We start from the raw sequence: 16,102 nt of genomic DNA on the forward strand, positions 1-16,102 counted from the left end.
TGGCTGATGTTTGGGAGGGACGAAAGTGACCTCACACTTACATACAAGGAATCCTGGGACATGTAGTTGGAGGGAGGGAACTCCAACAGGAAATAACCAGCTAACAAAAAGATAGCTACAGTGTTATGGTAATCTCACAACATAGCCGTTTAGCTCCATGACAAGCACAGATCCTTCTTAAGCATGTTCATTACTGTCTGGCAGGTGAGTACTAAAATCACATTATGGTGGATAAACCCCTTTAAATATGTTAACACTGCAAATAAAAGCTGGAGATTAAACCATTTTCCTAAAATTCACACCTAAAATAGACAAGAAAACTGCCCTACCCCTAATGATAAATTCCACCCACATGCTTTCCTTATGGTTTTGTACACTATAGTCAAGATACTTTGATAAGGGAGATTTATCATTGCTTTTAGAGCATTTTTTTGGTCTATGTTTAGGTGCAGTTCAGGCGCAAGCAGCATATTTTGAGACTTTTATGCGCCTTTTGATATAGACAGTTTCACTCTTTTTGCCTACCTGTAGAACTTTTTCTTTTTGACCATGCAGTGGTCACATATTTATAATTTGCGACTTTTGTCAAAAGTCGCTATTTTGTGCGCAAAGGTACTTTTTTAGGCGCAAAGCTACACCACCTACCAGTAGGTGTGAGAATCCCTTCTACCTTCCACAATTCAACCTTTAACCTCTTGTGGACGACAGCGTCCCACTACCCTTCTATGACACGCTCTCAGGAGCTGAGAGCAGGTCATAGCTGGGTGGTCCTAGTGACTATCTGCCACCAGGGCCCATCTCTAATGCCAGGTGATGCCTGGCTTTAACCCTTTAGACACCGCAATCAAATTTGATTGTAGCATCTAAAATGCAAGTAAAAATGTCCAGTCAGCTCTGTGAAAGTGAGTAAAAACACCTAGCCTGCCAAATACAGGACCCAGGAATGTGTCTTCTTCCCTCCCTCACAAATGTCTCCCTCCCTCACAAATGTCTAGAAAAAGTGTATGTGGTAGAGCTTTTCCCACCACAGCAGAGCTGCACAAAATTCATCATCCTGCTGCACCTTCTTGATAAATAAGATGCACGCTAGTCAAACCCACCGCACAAATAAATGTGGGAAAATAGCTCTACCCTAGACATTCTTTGATAAATCTGGGCCTATGTGCTTATTTTGTGACTTTTGTTTTCTAAAAAACTGGTGTACATTGTTTAACCAATTTTCCCTAAGACCATATTCAAACAATGGAATTTAGGAGAATAATTTTTTAGGCAGATTCTGCTGCAGCAGACTCCAATTGATTTCACTGTTCACTCAGCGAAATTCCAAATTCAGAATCTGTAGAAACAATAAACTAGTTTATTATTTCTGCGGAATCCTCTCGGAAATGCATTACGGTCTATTAAGACAATGCATTTCCAAACTATCCAAGCGCTGTAGGAACATGCAAATGTGTGAAATGTTCCCATGTATTTTTTTGGGTGGACATTTTGCACATTTTCTGCTGTATGAACATAGCCTCATATGCCTAGTGGATCAATAATTGTATACTTTAATAATCCAAACAATTCCACTTGCATCGATATGTTCATTTACATTTTTTTAATTTCTTTTATTTGCAAATGGGAAAGGGATGTTACTACTCTACAACGGTGAAATGTCAAATTGGCGATCTTCTAATACAGTCTGCCCAAGGCAGATGGCACAAGCTGATCTGCCTTGACAGGCACAAGGCCTTCAGAAGGTCTCTGGCTGCAATGGGGACTGATCAGCACTCCACCATGGTGTTGCGGAGGTGGCGGTCAGACTTCTGACAGTTGTAACATCTGTCAGTCCACTCTCTGCAAGCCGCGATCACTATTGATCATAGCATGTAGAGGATTAAATTGTCAGGATCGGACTGATTGCAGTTGCAGACAGGTGTTGGCTGTAAGATACAGCCAGCACCTGCCACATATAGTATGGGCTCAGCATTTATACGCACTGACAGATAAAAGCCCTAAAAAAGGCACATTGGAAGTCATTAAGAGGTTAACCAGGCCCTTGATGATAATTACAGATAATTAAAAAAGTAATTTTGTCTCAGACAGATATCAACCAATCACAGTTCAGCTTTCATTTCTCAAAATTAACTATGATTGGTTACTTTTTGTCTGACATATATTTGTCTTAGTAAATTTGGGTCTAAACAGATGATAACAATATTCTAATATAGCCTTACATTTCTAGATGTCCTTACACTAAAAAATTCTGTATCCAGGAGGTAAACAAAAGAACACAGATTTGCTAAGCTCAACAATCATTTCCAGAATCCAGTCTCTGAGTGTAAAGTTGGTGTAATTGAATTGTCTGGAGAGCTAAGGGCTCAAGGTTGAACGGACTGTACAGTCTGGATTACCTTCTGAACAGGTACATAGCATATTTATCCATAGAAACTGTCAAAATAAAATATGATGTTTATCTACATTAAAAAAAATAACCCCTGATTTGTTAAAATAAAATTCCTATATTGGTTTAAATCTATCAGTCTAAAGACATGCTATTACAATCCTATGGCTGTGTATAGCAGTATTTTATAATTGCTTCTTTATTCTACAAAAATAATAAATAAATACATAGCCTAAGGCTATGTCCACTAAGATTTGTAGAACGAAAATCTTCAATGGTTATATTAAAAGCTGAGAAAAGGCTATATTAGATTGGACAATTATCAGGCAAGCGGGCTGACAATTGCCCCATATAATAGACCTAGGCATCAGCTGATGAATATGAAACATTTGTTTGTCAGTTGATTTATGCTTTATGCATGATGTGATTGTTTGGGTGGCTATTTACTATTTTTCGCCCATCTAAAGGGCTTTTGAAACAAGTGGCAATTGACTTGAACATTGTCAATGGGTGCTTGTAGTTGGGCGTTATCTGCCCTTGTAACATATCCCTTAGTCTTAAATTGTGTTCATAGACTAGAGTTAACTATATATTTTTTCCTGTAAATACTTTCAGATTGAAAATTGTCATGTTTTCTGGGGGGAGAAAGTGAGCCTTAAACTATCCCTCCCCCACTGCCCTCACCTACTTGGATGAACAGCCCTAAACAGCGACCCCTATCTTGGTGACTGTCCCTACACTGATTAAGTGTATGGGAAAAGAACATAGCCAGCAAGCTGAGTCAAAACCAAACTATCATGTAAAAATTCTAAATCAGAATTCAAACAAGTCCAAAAAGCATACCAGAGTCAGTCCGGAGTCAGAACCAGTGGGCAGTGTCAGAACAAACTCAGAATCTAAAACAATATCAGAGGTCAACACGAGGTCAATTCAAGGAAAATCACGAAAGAGAACGCTAGATGCTGGTGATGGTCAGGAGACCCATTTAAATATGCCTGGCTTGGTGTTCCAGCTCTCTCATAGTCTGACCAGCTTCATTATCATCAGGGCGACACTACCATGCTCCCGATATTTCTAATATTAACAGAAATAAACATTGTCTTAAACACTGTCATGCAAAATAGTGTATTCTCTGTATGAATATTTTGTGCTTACAATTTACATGCACATGGTCACATTGCCCATGTTGTATGAAAACATACAATATAGTACACACTTTATGCAGAATATGGCTGAAATAAATAATCTATAATATATCATACAATTCATTATATACATAAATATTGAGGCTATATTCTATTTTCCTGGATGCTCCTTGTGGGCCTACAACCCAAACAATAGGACAAAATATTATTTTTTCTTACTTTATTTGATGACTTCTCAGGGTTTATTAGATGATGGGACAGGGCTCCAAGTTTGTGAGAGTTTGATGACTTGAAAGTTGTTCTACTGTGCCGCTGTGTCTCTTGAGTAGGGGTAACCATGAAGTCATCAATAATGAAATCTTCACAAGCTGTAAGGATAGCTTTTGCCATCTCACCTGTTTCGTGACGTTCTAAAGTGCCTGAATAAAAAATGAAAATTAGTATTAAAATATTTACTGGATTTAGGCAAGCCATAGACATAGGATTTTTGTTGTGGAATCCTATCATTCCCTGTCTATGGGGAAACACCGATGAGGCTTTGTGTAGATAGAATTTGATTACCCCCAAACATTGATGTGTTTCCTTCGATAAGCAGTGTTGGGGGGCCGTAATGTGAGAGGGAGACATACTGGGGGCCAATATTGAGAGAAAAATCAATGCTAGATTTTAGGAATGAGAGACAAAGACAAAGAGCCATGTTGCTGACCGGGACTTTAAAATGAGTCATGTTGGAAACCAACAGAAGTGAGTGAGGAGCCATGCTTGGGATTAAGAATCAGAAGGAAATCCATGCTGGAAACTAGGAATATGGGAGGGAACCATGCTAGGAATTAGGAATGAGATGAGGACCCATGGTGGGGTCTACAAGTATGATGAGGGCAATGCCAGGGACTAGGAATAAGAGGGGTAGCCATGTTGTGGACTAGGACTGTTAGGGTTCTACTTTTCAATTTACTCTACACAACATAATTCTGAAAACAAAAAGGTTGCATTTAAAGGTGGCTCCTGATTTCACACCATCACACACATTGCTGATCCCCCTAAATCTTATATTGCAAGGCTGGGTTCACATGCACGTAGTATGTTGGTCAGTATTGGTAGTTAACCAAGTGTAGTAGGGACACAGAAAAAAACTATAACAGAAAGATTTACTCATTTTTCTGTGATTTAGATTCACTACTGGTTTTGACTAGAAATACTGATCAAAATACTATGTTTGTGCTCAGTTTAAAAGAGTTGTCCAGGCATATAGAAGTTTTTACATGTTGATTAGTGTTATAAAATAAAATAAAAAGCATACTTCCCTACCTTAGTTCTCCGCAGATCTGGTGTGACATCAATAGGTCTCCCAGTCTATACCCTTCTTCCTACTTCCAAAATGGACCTGCTTAAGCCAGAACTGTCCGCTTAGCCAATCACTAGCTTCAGCATTGTCTCCAGTCAGTGATTGGTTAAGCAGGCTTTTCCTGCCGAGATGAGTCTTTCTCAGAAGAAAGAAGAATAGTGATGAGCAGGGGACCGGATGATGTCACATAGGAAGCAATTGGGGCAATGAGGTAGGTGAATACTGTATGTCTTTGTTTTTTTTTTTTTTTTTGACTGTTTATTTCATAAAACATTTCAGTATATGTACTGTATGTCTTTTTATTATGCAAAATATATAAAAATGTACATACAGTATCTGTACAACCTATTTAAAGAAGTGAACATATCCCCTCATTCATATTATCACAGGTGTAAACTAGGCAGATTTGAGTAAAAATGCCATTTCCACAGCAGAATCATGTTTTGCCCTTTTTAATATAGCCTTTATGAATGAGGGAGAATGAGGGAGCATAAGCATTACCCTACCATGTTCGAAAAGATAAATAACTATGAATAGAGACATTTATATGGGGCAATATGTACAGCTCCAAAGCATTTACAGTCTCCACTGTAGATAGCATTCATTCTCTCAGCAGGATACCTATCTCTATGCAGAGATGAAGTGGTCAAATGCGACTAAGCCAGTCATTTCCATGCTTGTTCTAAAACATTGAATGACATACAATATTTGTGGTATTTTTTGCGGAAAATGATTATTTTCTTTTTTTCTTTTTTTTTCTTTTTTTTTATTAGAGTTTTAGTAGTAGAGAGTAATGAGATTTATATTGCAACCGTGGAACAGCTTTGATGGCAGATTTAAGCTACCACTCAAATGTCTAAATTTTAACCCCGCATTGTTCTAATATAAATCCCCAAATTGCTAAGACAGCACTCTGTGACTGTAAAATCTGTTCCATTTAAAGAACAAAAAAAAATAATTGTAACCCCCTGGCTTGAACTATGGATATTCTTGAGTTGACCATTCTGTCTCCGGTGTCAGGAGAGTATAGAACATCAGCCATCTTTCAAGCGCTCACCTAACCAGTAGAAAAATCATTTGAGGTCTCTGCTCTGAAATCCTACAATCTCCCAGTGGTCCAATTAGGACTATCATTTCTATTGGCAAATATTAAGATGCAAACAGCATAAGATCCTAACTTAGACACTAAACTATGAATACTTAAAGAATACCTGTCATCAAACCATATTTTCTAAACTAACTCAGATTATATTCCCTAATTACTCCTAACACCCCTCCTGCCCTTGAAAAAAATTCTGAGCTTTTAAAAGCTGTGTATCATACCTATCCCCTTGCTCACATTGTGTGAGCTCCCGAAAGGAGAAAGTGGGCGTTCTCCAACAGGTGCGGCATCACCAAAGCTTGCGAGAGCTGGGCCTCGCCATGCCCCGCACTGACTTCCTAAGTTTGGACTTCTGCAAGTTCAGGTGGAGTCCAAACTAACTGACTTGTGCAGGGAACAGAACAGAGCCACCTAGTGGCCGTTTTTCCAGTCACATTAAAAACATATAAAGGTTGAGAATTTTAACAGCAAGTAAATAGCAAAATGTCTTATAATTACATAAGGGAAAATATATTAAAAGTTTGGAGACAGGTACTCTTTAACACATTTATAGGAAAAAACTTCACTTTTCATAAAAGAGATATGTATACTTTATTTCATACGCCTGGAAGAGCAAGCGTAAGTTCACATGCAATGGATTTGTTGCAGGTATTTCTATGACTGTTCTATTCATCTACTTTTAAGAAATTGCTGAAATCACTGAAATCTATTCAAGAGCTGCAGAAACAAACCCATTCAGATGAATGAAACCGATCTTCAGTTGCAGAAATCTCTGCAACAAATCTATAAGGGTATGTTCACATGGCTGAAAATATGCCGAATGTCCGCTGGGAAAACATGGGCGGAAATTTGGCACATTTACACCATCCAGAGGGCACTAGGACCACTTGGAAATGCATTGCCTCATAAATGGCAATGCATTCCTGAAAGAAGCCTTGGAGTGAAATGTCAGGTGGTGGAGGCTTGCTTACTCTCTCATATCCACTTGCTAATGATTGTCCTTTACTTTGACATTGTTTGGATACATCTTCTCCCTGTGTCCTGAAGTATTACCTGTCTATTATTCCCACATATGCACTTTGCATGTATTGCTGCTACAAGTCTTTTGGTAAGGAGGACTGGGGGGGATATAGTATATCTACATTGTGGTTACATCCCATATGTAAGCCTCCATTTTTGTTCGGTTCTGGCACCAGCTGTACTCTCTATTTTTGTATACCGTATATGTTTTTTACATGATTTTAAATATATGTCATATGAGGATTTAATAAAGTAATTTTTTTATATACGCCTTTTTTCTGTTGTATGTGATCTATCTTTGGCGTGAATCTGTCACGCATGGGAAAGGTTGTTATATACCGACAGGTATTTTCCCAAGATATTTACTAATGTTTCCCCACATTTTGTACTTTTCCCTATTTTTTTTTTACAACTGTTCTGATCTCTCAGGTTTTTCCCAGCTCAAATCCACCACATTTTCTGTGGAAACCTTAGTAAATATGTTGGGAGTTGTCAAAACTGTCTGGGACATGCCCCTTTTGTCAGGGCTGTGCCCCCTTTCTCCCATGGCCACACCCCTTTTCAGGTTTTGCTTGTAAAATGGAGGGGTTTTTTTTTGTTTCAAATTGTGACACATGAATTTGGGCACAAAACCCGAGAAAAAAAGAGTCGGGATCACGTTAGTAAATAAACCCCAGTGTGTATGAATTTATACACAATAATGCAAGGCATAGGACACAATGCACATGAGTAATGCAGATGTCCCAATATACTTGTCATGCGGTAGCTTTTTTCAGGGAAAACCTTAAATTATGTAACATAATTAGTAGGAAAAAGAACCAGAACTTGGTAAGGGTGAGTATATTTTGACAATGTTTACCTCTTATCAAATCAGTTTTAGAGGCACCTACAGTTCATTTGTGTGCAATATAGGCTTTGAAATAATGCCCTGAGTGGGAGTTTGGAGAGTTGCTCTACAGAACATAATAATTTTGAATAAACATCTCATAGATTTCCTTTTCAGACTCCTCCAAAATTCATGGGGGTGTTATGGTACTTTGGAATGTTGTGGTTCATTGTTGGACCCCAATCAAGTATTGTTATATTGATGAAGAAAATGTTAATTTGTTGTTTGTCAATATCTAACTATCTTGTGGAATACCTATAATGTGGACTACCTATAATGTGGAATTTACAATAATTTTTTCAGAGTATCTCAAATAACAGTGATTATCAGTAGCAAGTCAATATTATGTGGAAAGAATTGTTCATGCTAAAATTTATGCTGGAAGATTCAAGTAAATCATAAAATCGTCATAAAATGTGTAGTCAGAGCATTCAGAGTTTTCCTCCATGATGGGTCTGGAGCACAAGTAGAGGATATTTACGGCATATGAGAGTTCTCCTAATGACAATATATCTAAGGGATAGAGAAATCCTGTGGCTTCTGTTAGCTTTTATTCCACAGCTTTAAAACAGCTCTTCTGCTCGTGTCCCAGCTGGCATAAGAAGGAAGGAGGACAGATTATTGATTTTGGCCTCTCTGGAAAAAAAAAAAAAAAAAGTACTGGGCATCAAGCAGCCTAGAGGCCACATAACATGTGGCTCTCAAAAGGGTCATGAAGGCCCCTGTGGCCAGAACTAATTTCCCCCCCCTAGATGGTTTTGTTTCGTTCATTATGACATGTAAACCTTATACATACAGATAACCTACGCACAAATAATTGCCCACTGCTACGTAATGACCATGTCCCAAACACCATGCATTATTTATTGTTATTTCTCAACATAATGTTAATATTTCTTATTCCAACTGAGTTTTTAGAAATAAGGAGAACCCTTTGCTGCGTTCATGCTCACTCCCCTGCTACCGATCACCCCTGTAGAGGAATATTTGTTCTCAGGCTAGACTGATCAATCGCTTTGATATTGTGACATAAAGGTATTCTTCAAATATTATAGTTAGACACTGCAAGAAGATCAATGGTTTAATGCTATCTAGAACACTTACAATGTAAACAAAATGGAATAAAAATATTTAACATTGCCAAATAAAGTAACTAGATAGATAAATAGATAGATGGATAAATAGACAGAGCTGTATGTTAAAGAAACATCACTAAGTGAGAGTATATTTCTAACATTTTTCCAAGCAGAGTGAATATAACAGGATCTTGAAAAGAAAAGTCTTCCTGTTAACCTTGCAGAAAGAACCTTTGTGTTCTTGAAAGTTCAGCTATACAATATTTATTAGAGTTTACCCCTGCTATTTACTCCTGCTAGATACATAGTACATCTCTCTTCTATATCAACTACAGTATTTTTAAATAGTATTAAATAATACAAATAGAGATGAGCAAATGTTCCGAAAAAATTTGGTTTGATCTGAATTTATTTGCGGCAAATCACTATTAGGGTACGTTCCCACACGGCGTATTTTGCTGCGTATTTGCTGCGTATTTGGTGCTGCGTATTTTCCTACCCATTGACTTCAACAGAGAAAATAAAATACGCAGCAGCAAATACGCAGCAAATACGCCGTGTGGGAATGTACCCTTAAAAATATTTCTGGCCTACAAAGAGCCTCAATAGGGGTGTAGAACACTTCTTGCCATGAGAATGTATTGACAAGAGTTACCTTCCATTCTGGACTTCTTACCTGGCTTTTATGTACAGCAATTATTTATTTGAATTATATAAAAGTTAAGTACCCGGCATTGCCCGGTTTTTCCTTCCTAATCCTTGTTGGGGAGGAAAATAAACAAAGGAGGAAGCTTTTGACTTCATATCCAGTCCTCATATATTGTTGTCATATTCCAACCCCATATCCCGACCTCCTATCCCGACCTCCTATCTCGACCTCCTATCCCGACCTCCTATCTCGACCTTCTATCCCGTCCTCCTATCCCGTCCTCCTATCCCGACCTCCTATCCCATCCTCCTATCCAGTCCTCCTATCCCGTCCGCCTATGTTGACCTCCTATCCCGACCTCCTATCCCGTCCTCCAATCTCAAGCTCCTCTCTCGACCTCCTATCCCGACCTCCTTTCCCACCCTCCTTTCCCGTCCTCATATCTTGACCTCCTATCTCGACCTCCTATCTCGACCTCCTATCCCGTCCTATCCTGACCTCCTATCCCACCCTCCTTTCCCGTCCTCCTTTCCTGTCCTCATATCTCGACCTCCTATACCATCCTCCTATCTCGACCTCCTATCCCGACCTCCTATCCAGACCTCCTATCCTGTCCTCATATCCCGTCCTCTTATCCCGTCCTCCTATCCAGACCTCCTACCCGACCTCCTTTCCCGACCTCATATCCCGTCCTCCTATCCAGTCCTCCTATCCCGCCCACCTATGTTGACCTCCTATCTTGACCTCCTATCCCGACCTCCTTTCCCACCCTCCTTTCCCGTCCTCATATCTTGACCTCCTATCTCGACCTCCTATCTCGACCTCCTATCTCGACCTCCTATCCTGACCTCCTATCCCACCCTCCTTTCCCGTCCTCCTTTCCTGTCCTCATATCTCGACCTCCTATACCATCCTCCTATCTCGACCTCCTATCCCGACCTCCTATCCAGACCTCCTATCCCGTCCTCCTATCCCGTCCTCCTATCCAGACCTCCTACCCAACCTCCTTTCCCGATCTCATATCCCGTCCTCCTATCCAGTCCTCCTATCCCGTCTGCCTATGTTGACCTCCTATCCTGACCTCCCATCCCATCCTCATATCTCGACCCATAATATGTGTACCAGGTATTGAAATATCTCCAGCCGTATGGAAGTTATATGGGAACATACATTTCCCATTGATTTGCATGGAACTTTAAACAAAAACCCTGACCCTCACAAATGGGGGTAGTTAAAGGTTAAGTTAATTATCCTATATTTTAAGTGGACATATAAGTAACATGTGACCAAGCATTATCAAAATATCTCCAGCTGTTTGGAAGTTATGCAGTAACAAATATTTCCCATTGACTTGTATGGGAATTTAAACATAAACCCCGCTCCTGGCAAATGTGGGTGAGTAAGGGTTAAATAACCTATCCTATGTTTGTTGTTGACATATAAGTAACATGTGCCAAATTTCATGTTAATATCTTTAGCCGTTTGAACGTTTTTGTGGAACATACATACATACATACAAACACACACACGTTGAGTTTTTTATATATATAGATTACTAGTTGAGTACCCGGCGTTGCCCGGTTTTACCTTTCTAATCCTTGTTGGGGAGGAAAATAAGCAAAGGAGGAAGCTTTTGACTTCATATCCCGTCCTCATATATTGTTGTCATATCCAAACCCCATATCCCGTCCTCATATCCGTCCTCATATTCCGACCTCCTATCCCAACCTCCTATCCCGTCCTCCTATCCCGACCTCCTATCCCATCCTCCTATCCCGACCTCCTATCCCGACCTCCTATTGTGTCCTCCTTCCCTGTCCTCCTATCCCGACCTCCTATTCCGACCTCCTATTTCAACCTCCTATCCTGGTCCTCCTATCCCGGTCCTCCTATCCCGATCTCCTATTCTAACCTCCTATCCCGACCTCCTATCCCGTCCTCATATCGCGACCTGTAATATGTGTACCAGGTATTGAAATATCTCCAGCTGTACGGAAGTTATGTGAGAACATACATTTCCCATTGATTTGCATGGGACTTTAAACAAAAACCCTGACACTCACAAATGGGGGTAGTTAAGGGTTAAAGTAACTATCCTATATTTTTAGTGGACATATAAGTAACATGTGACAAAGTATTATCAAAATATCTCCAGCCGTTTGGAAGTTATGTAGTAACATATATTTCCCATAGACTTGAATGGGACTTTGAACATAAGCCCCGCCCCTGGCAAATGGGGGTGGGTAAGGGTTAAATCACATATCCTTTGTTTGTTGCTGACATATAAGTAACATGTGTGCCAAGTTTCATGTTAATATCTTTAGCCGTTTGGAAGTTTTTGTGGAACATACATACATACATACACACACACACACGTTGAGTTTTATATATATAGATTTAAAAATGTACAAGTCCCTTTTCATAAATCATAGTAACATAGTTAGTACGGTCGAAAAAAGACATATGTCCATCAAGTTCAACCAGGGAATTGAAGGGTAGGGGTGTGCCCAGTGCACCCACGAGATTGCGGCAGGGACTCTGCCGCACTGCCGGGACTGAAGTAAACTTCGGTCCTGGCAGTTTAACTCTTACAGCCGCGGTCGGAAGTGACCGTGGGCTGTAAGTGTTATGACAGAGGGAGGGGGCTCCCTCTGAAGTGATGTACAAAAAATACTAAGTATTCCAAAGCATAAAAAAAAGTGAAAAAAAAAAAAATAAATAAAAACGTGTTAAAAAAAAGTGTGAAAAAAGTGTAAAAAGTTTAAAAAAATAATAAAAACACATTTATAAAATAAATATAATAAAAAATAAAAATGTATAATGTGTAGGATCACACGGCGCACATCCACAGCATATTATGTGCTGCGGATGCCCGCCAACAGTCACAATACTGCTGCGGCTGGGTAGCTTTGTGTGTCCACTAATAGCGGTGGATTTCCCGCCGGCAGTCATGAGTGGATACACTGAGCTACCCAGCCAGAGCAGTGATCTCGCCCTTGTGACTGACGGGGGCATCCGCAGTGTGAAATATGCTGCGGATGCGCTCTATGTGACCCTACACTGCGTCCCATTCATACTGTGTTTCTGCAGTGTTAGAGGTATCCGTCAGCATCACGTCAAAAAGAGTGATGCTGACGTATACTGTAGCAGCTCCATTAATTTCTAAATGAGACTGCTACAGTATACATTGGCATCCCTTTTTTGACATGACAACGGACACCTATACTGCAGAAACGCAGTATGAATGGGGACTATTCATATAATGATGCCCTGAAAGCCAAAGGGGGCTCCTCTCCTTCTGGGTCCTACCACGCGGCCAAGGAACCAAATATGGCCTAAGCGGGGGTATTTCCAAACACGGGCCGAGTAGCTTAATAAAATATCGGGTACATTTCTTGCAATATCAGAAGTGATGTACATAAAATATGCCCCACAAATGATGCATTTGTGAAAAAAGTCAAATTTCGAATTTTTAACACTGACATTGTAATAATTCCTGCCCAAAAAACTATGGTGTTAAAATACTCACTGTACCCCCTAGCGAATACCTTGAGGGGTCTAGTTTTTAAAATTTGGTTCCTATGTTCTACTACCTTAAAATGTCTGCAAACCTTGCATAGCACAGAAAATAAAGATGTACTTTTAAAATTTTCCAAATTTTCAAAATTTCAAATTAAATTGTTAGGCTTCTAATTAATTTAAAATGTTAACTAAAAACCAAAAAAATGCTGTCAAAATAAAGTAGACATCTGAAAGTATAAGTTTCATAAACTATTTGGTCAGTAAGTATAAATATATGCAACCTATTAGTGTTAAAATGGCAAAAAATCATAATTTTTTTTTAAATGTTATGATTTTTTGCATTGTAAATAAAAAACTACAAATGATATTGGCTTACTTTTACTATGTACATGAAGGACAACTTGTGACAAAAAAAAAACAATGTTAGAATTATCGTGATTGGCAAAACGTTACCAGAGTTATTCTCTAATAAAAACAGACATCCCCGATTTGAAAAAACAAACTGCAAACATCAAAAGTTCTCGCAAACTGAAGCCTGAATGAAACACAATAAAATGTTTCAATGTAGAGTCAAATCAGCACTCAATTAAATGATTTAATGGCTATGGACACCTATGATGTTTTTGTAAGAATTTCTTCATGTCCAAGCTATCCTACAAATCTCCCACATTCCCACTCCAATCCAGACTGCTGTGTAGCTTTTTATTTATGAAAAAAAGTGTTTATTTATCTATAGCCTATTAGAATGTTAAATTATGAATAATTATGAAACAAGTCACTTTTCATAAATTATAAAACATCTTTAAACAATGTCTTCAAACTACAAGGCTCTTATAATAGCAATTAGATAAGTGCTAATCATTGTTACATGATGTGCATTACAGACAGAGCTGTAGTTAGCTCTTTTTGCTCCTGAGGCAAGAACAGAAAATTGTGCCCCCCACCCCACCCCCACCCCCCATTTTGGCTTGGTGCACCCCTTGGAATAAAAAAAATTAGCGGTTCACCCGTACCAAATACATTTTATAATATGTTTCTTATGTAGATTACAGAACAGTTATATGCAGTGACTCATAAGTGACCTATTCACTGATCATTCTCTTTTTTTCTTCCCCATCTTGCACATCATGATAATCTGTTCCTACCAAAACTCTTGGGCAGAACCTGCAACACAAGCATATTAGTATTAGGCTCTGCACTTTTCCAGCATTATCCTCCCCTTCCCTACAAATGACTCCAGCCTCCAACCTTTTCCAGCATTATCCTTCCCTACAAATGACTCCAGCCTCCTCCAAACACAATGTCACCAGACTTCCCACAATGCACAAGGGGGAGATATATCAAAACGTGTGCAGAGGAAAAGTTGCCCAGTTGCATATAGTAACCAATTAGCTTGCTTCTTTCATTTTTAACAAGGCCTTTGCAAAATGAAATAAAATATCTGATTAGTTGCTACGGGCCACTGGGCAACTTTCCCAATCTCCCCAAATGTTTCCAGCCTCACTCAAATGCCTCCACCCCCCCCCCCCCACAAGCACACACAATGCCTCCTGCCTTACCCACACGCAATGCCTCCAGCCTTACCCCACAGTGACAGAGGGGTGTACATGTGAGACAGGGGTGTAGAAGGGTGTAACTGGGTGACAGAGGGGCATACAGGGGTGACAGAGGGGTGTACGGGGTAACCATGGGGTGTACAGGGGTGACAAAGGGGTTTGGAGGGGTGACATAAGTGTGTAGAGTGGTGACAGAGGGGTGTCCAGGGGTTAAAGAGAGGTTAAGAGGGGTGACAGAGAGGTGTAGAGGAGTGAAAAAGAAGGGTGAGGTTGCACTACCTGAAGCTGAGTAGGCCTCTGTCAGCACTACCCCAGCTCCTTCCCCCCATCCACATCATTCTGCTGAGAGACCAGGGAGAATCCAGAGCTTCCCCACAGGAGAGGGAGGATACACGAGGATTGGAGCTGCAGCATCACCCGTCCCGACACTGCACACAGATTTCCCTCCTGCCTGGCCTGCATGCCTGTGACTCACAGATGCGTAGGCCTGGGCAGAGAAATCAAAAAAATGTTAGTGCCATATTTTCCACCAGAGTGTCCTGGCACCCATGTTGGGAATCAATGCCTCAGTGTAATGTGTGCTGGCCCCCCCTTGCGCCCCCTTGCAACAGCGCACACTCGCCTCATTGGAGCTACAGCCCTGATTACAGAACATGCAATTGCAAAAAGTACAAACTTCAAAAAACACTAAAATCTGTGATAAAAGTGCTATAAAAAAGAGGTAGTATTATACAGTATGTGAAAAGGTCAACAAGGGTGGATTTAAAAGGGGGGCAGTGTAAGTTGTAGAAATTTCTGCAACAGTCCGTTCCATAAACCTAAGTGAGGGGAACTCTGAGATTAATGTTTTGCCACCAGTTGTTTTCAATTTTTTTTCCAGATTTGCAATTTTCTTCAACTTAAAAATCTTAACACTTTCACTTGGAGCTGGAATAACTGGCTGCTGGCACCAGACTTGCCCCCCCCCCCCCCCCCAATGGGTCCTCAAAAAAGGATTTTAAAAAATTTAAATACATTAAAATTAAATTAAATAAAATTAAATTGAAAAATCTCTTTAATCTCTTCAATTATGACACCATATGGTCTTCCGACCCTGCTGCCACATCCAGACTCTCTGCGGCAGTGATTCTGATAGCGACACCTGTAATCTGCATGTGACATGTACATTTTTAAATAATATTTAATATAATTTAAACAAATAAATGCTATACAATCCACTGACTGTTGACTGGGGGTGTCAGATGTCACTTGGGATGAAGTGAATGACCGAGTTAACCAATTAATCATGGCAGATGGGTTGCTGGTCGAGGCACGACTGCTAGCTGATACCAGGAGCTCAGACCTCTTAGTGTGACTCCTGCTGCCACTCGCCCCTAGTCTGCTGTAACCTCTGCCTGATGAATTTAGGCCTCTGC

The 16,102-nt window shown here is 40.0% G+C and overlaps 1 protein-coding gene across 4 annotated transcripts in view; it reads right to left on the reverse strand.

Annotated features, from left to right (window-relative positions):
- WDR72 (WD repeat domain 72) overlaps window positions 1-16,102 on the reverse strand; it is a 362,110-nt gene that overhangs the window by 199,660 nt on the left and 146,348 nt on the right. For all 4 annotated transcript variants that reach the window (XM_056572344.1, XM_056572345.1, XM_056572346.1 and 1 more), the window contains one exon: window positions 3,751-3,950. In XM_056572344.1, coding sequence (XP_056428319.1) covers window positions 3,751-3,950 — 200 coding nt within the window. The remainder of the gene's footprint in view (window positions 1-3,750; window positions 3,951-16,102) is intronic.

The sequence above is a fragment of the Hyla sarda genome, chromosome 4 (genome assembly GCF_029499605.1).
Source record: "Hyla sarda isolate aHylSar1 chromosome 4, aHylSar1.hap1, whole genome shotgun sequence".
NCBI classification, from domain to species: Eukaryota; Metazoa; Chordata; class Amphibia; order Anura; family Hylidae; genus Hyla; species Hyla sarda.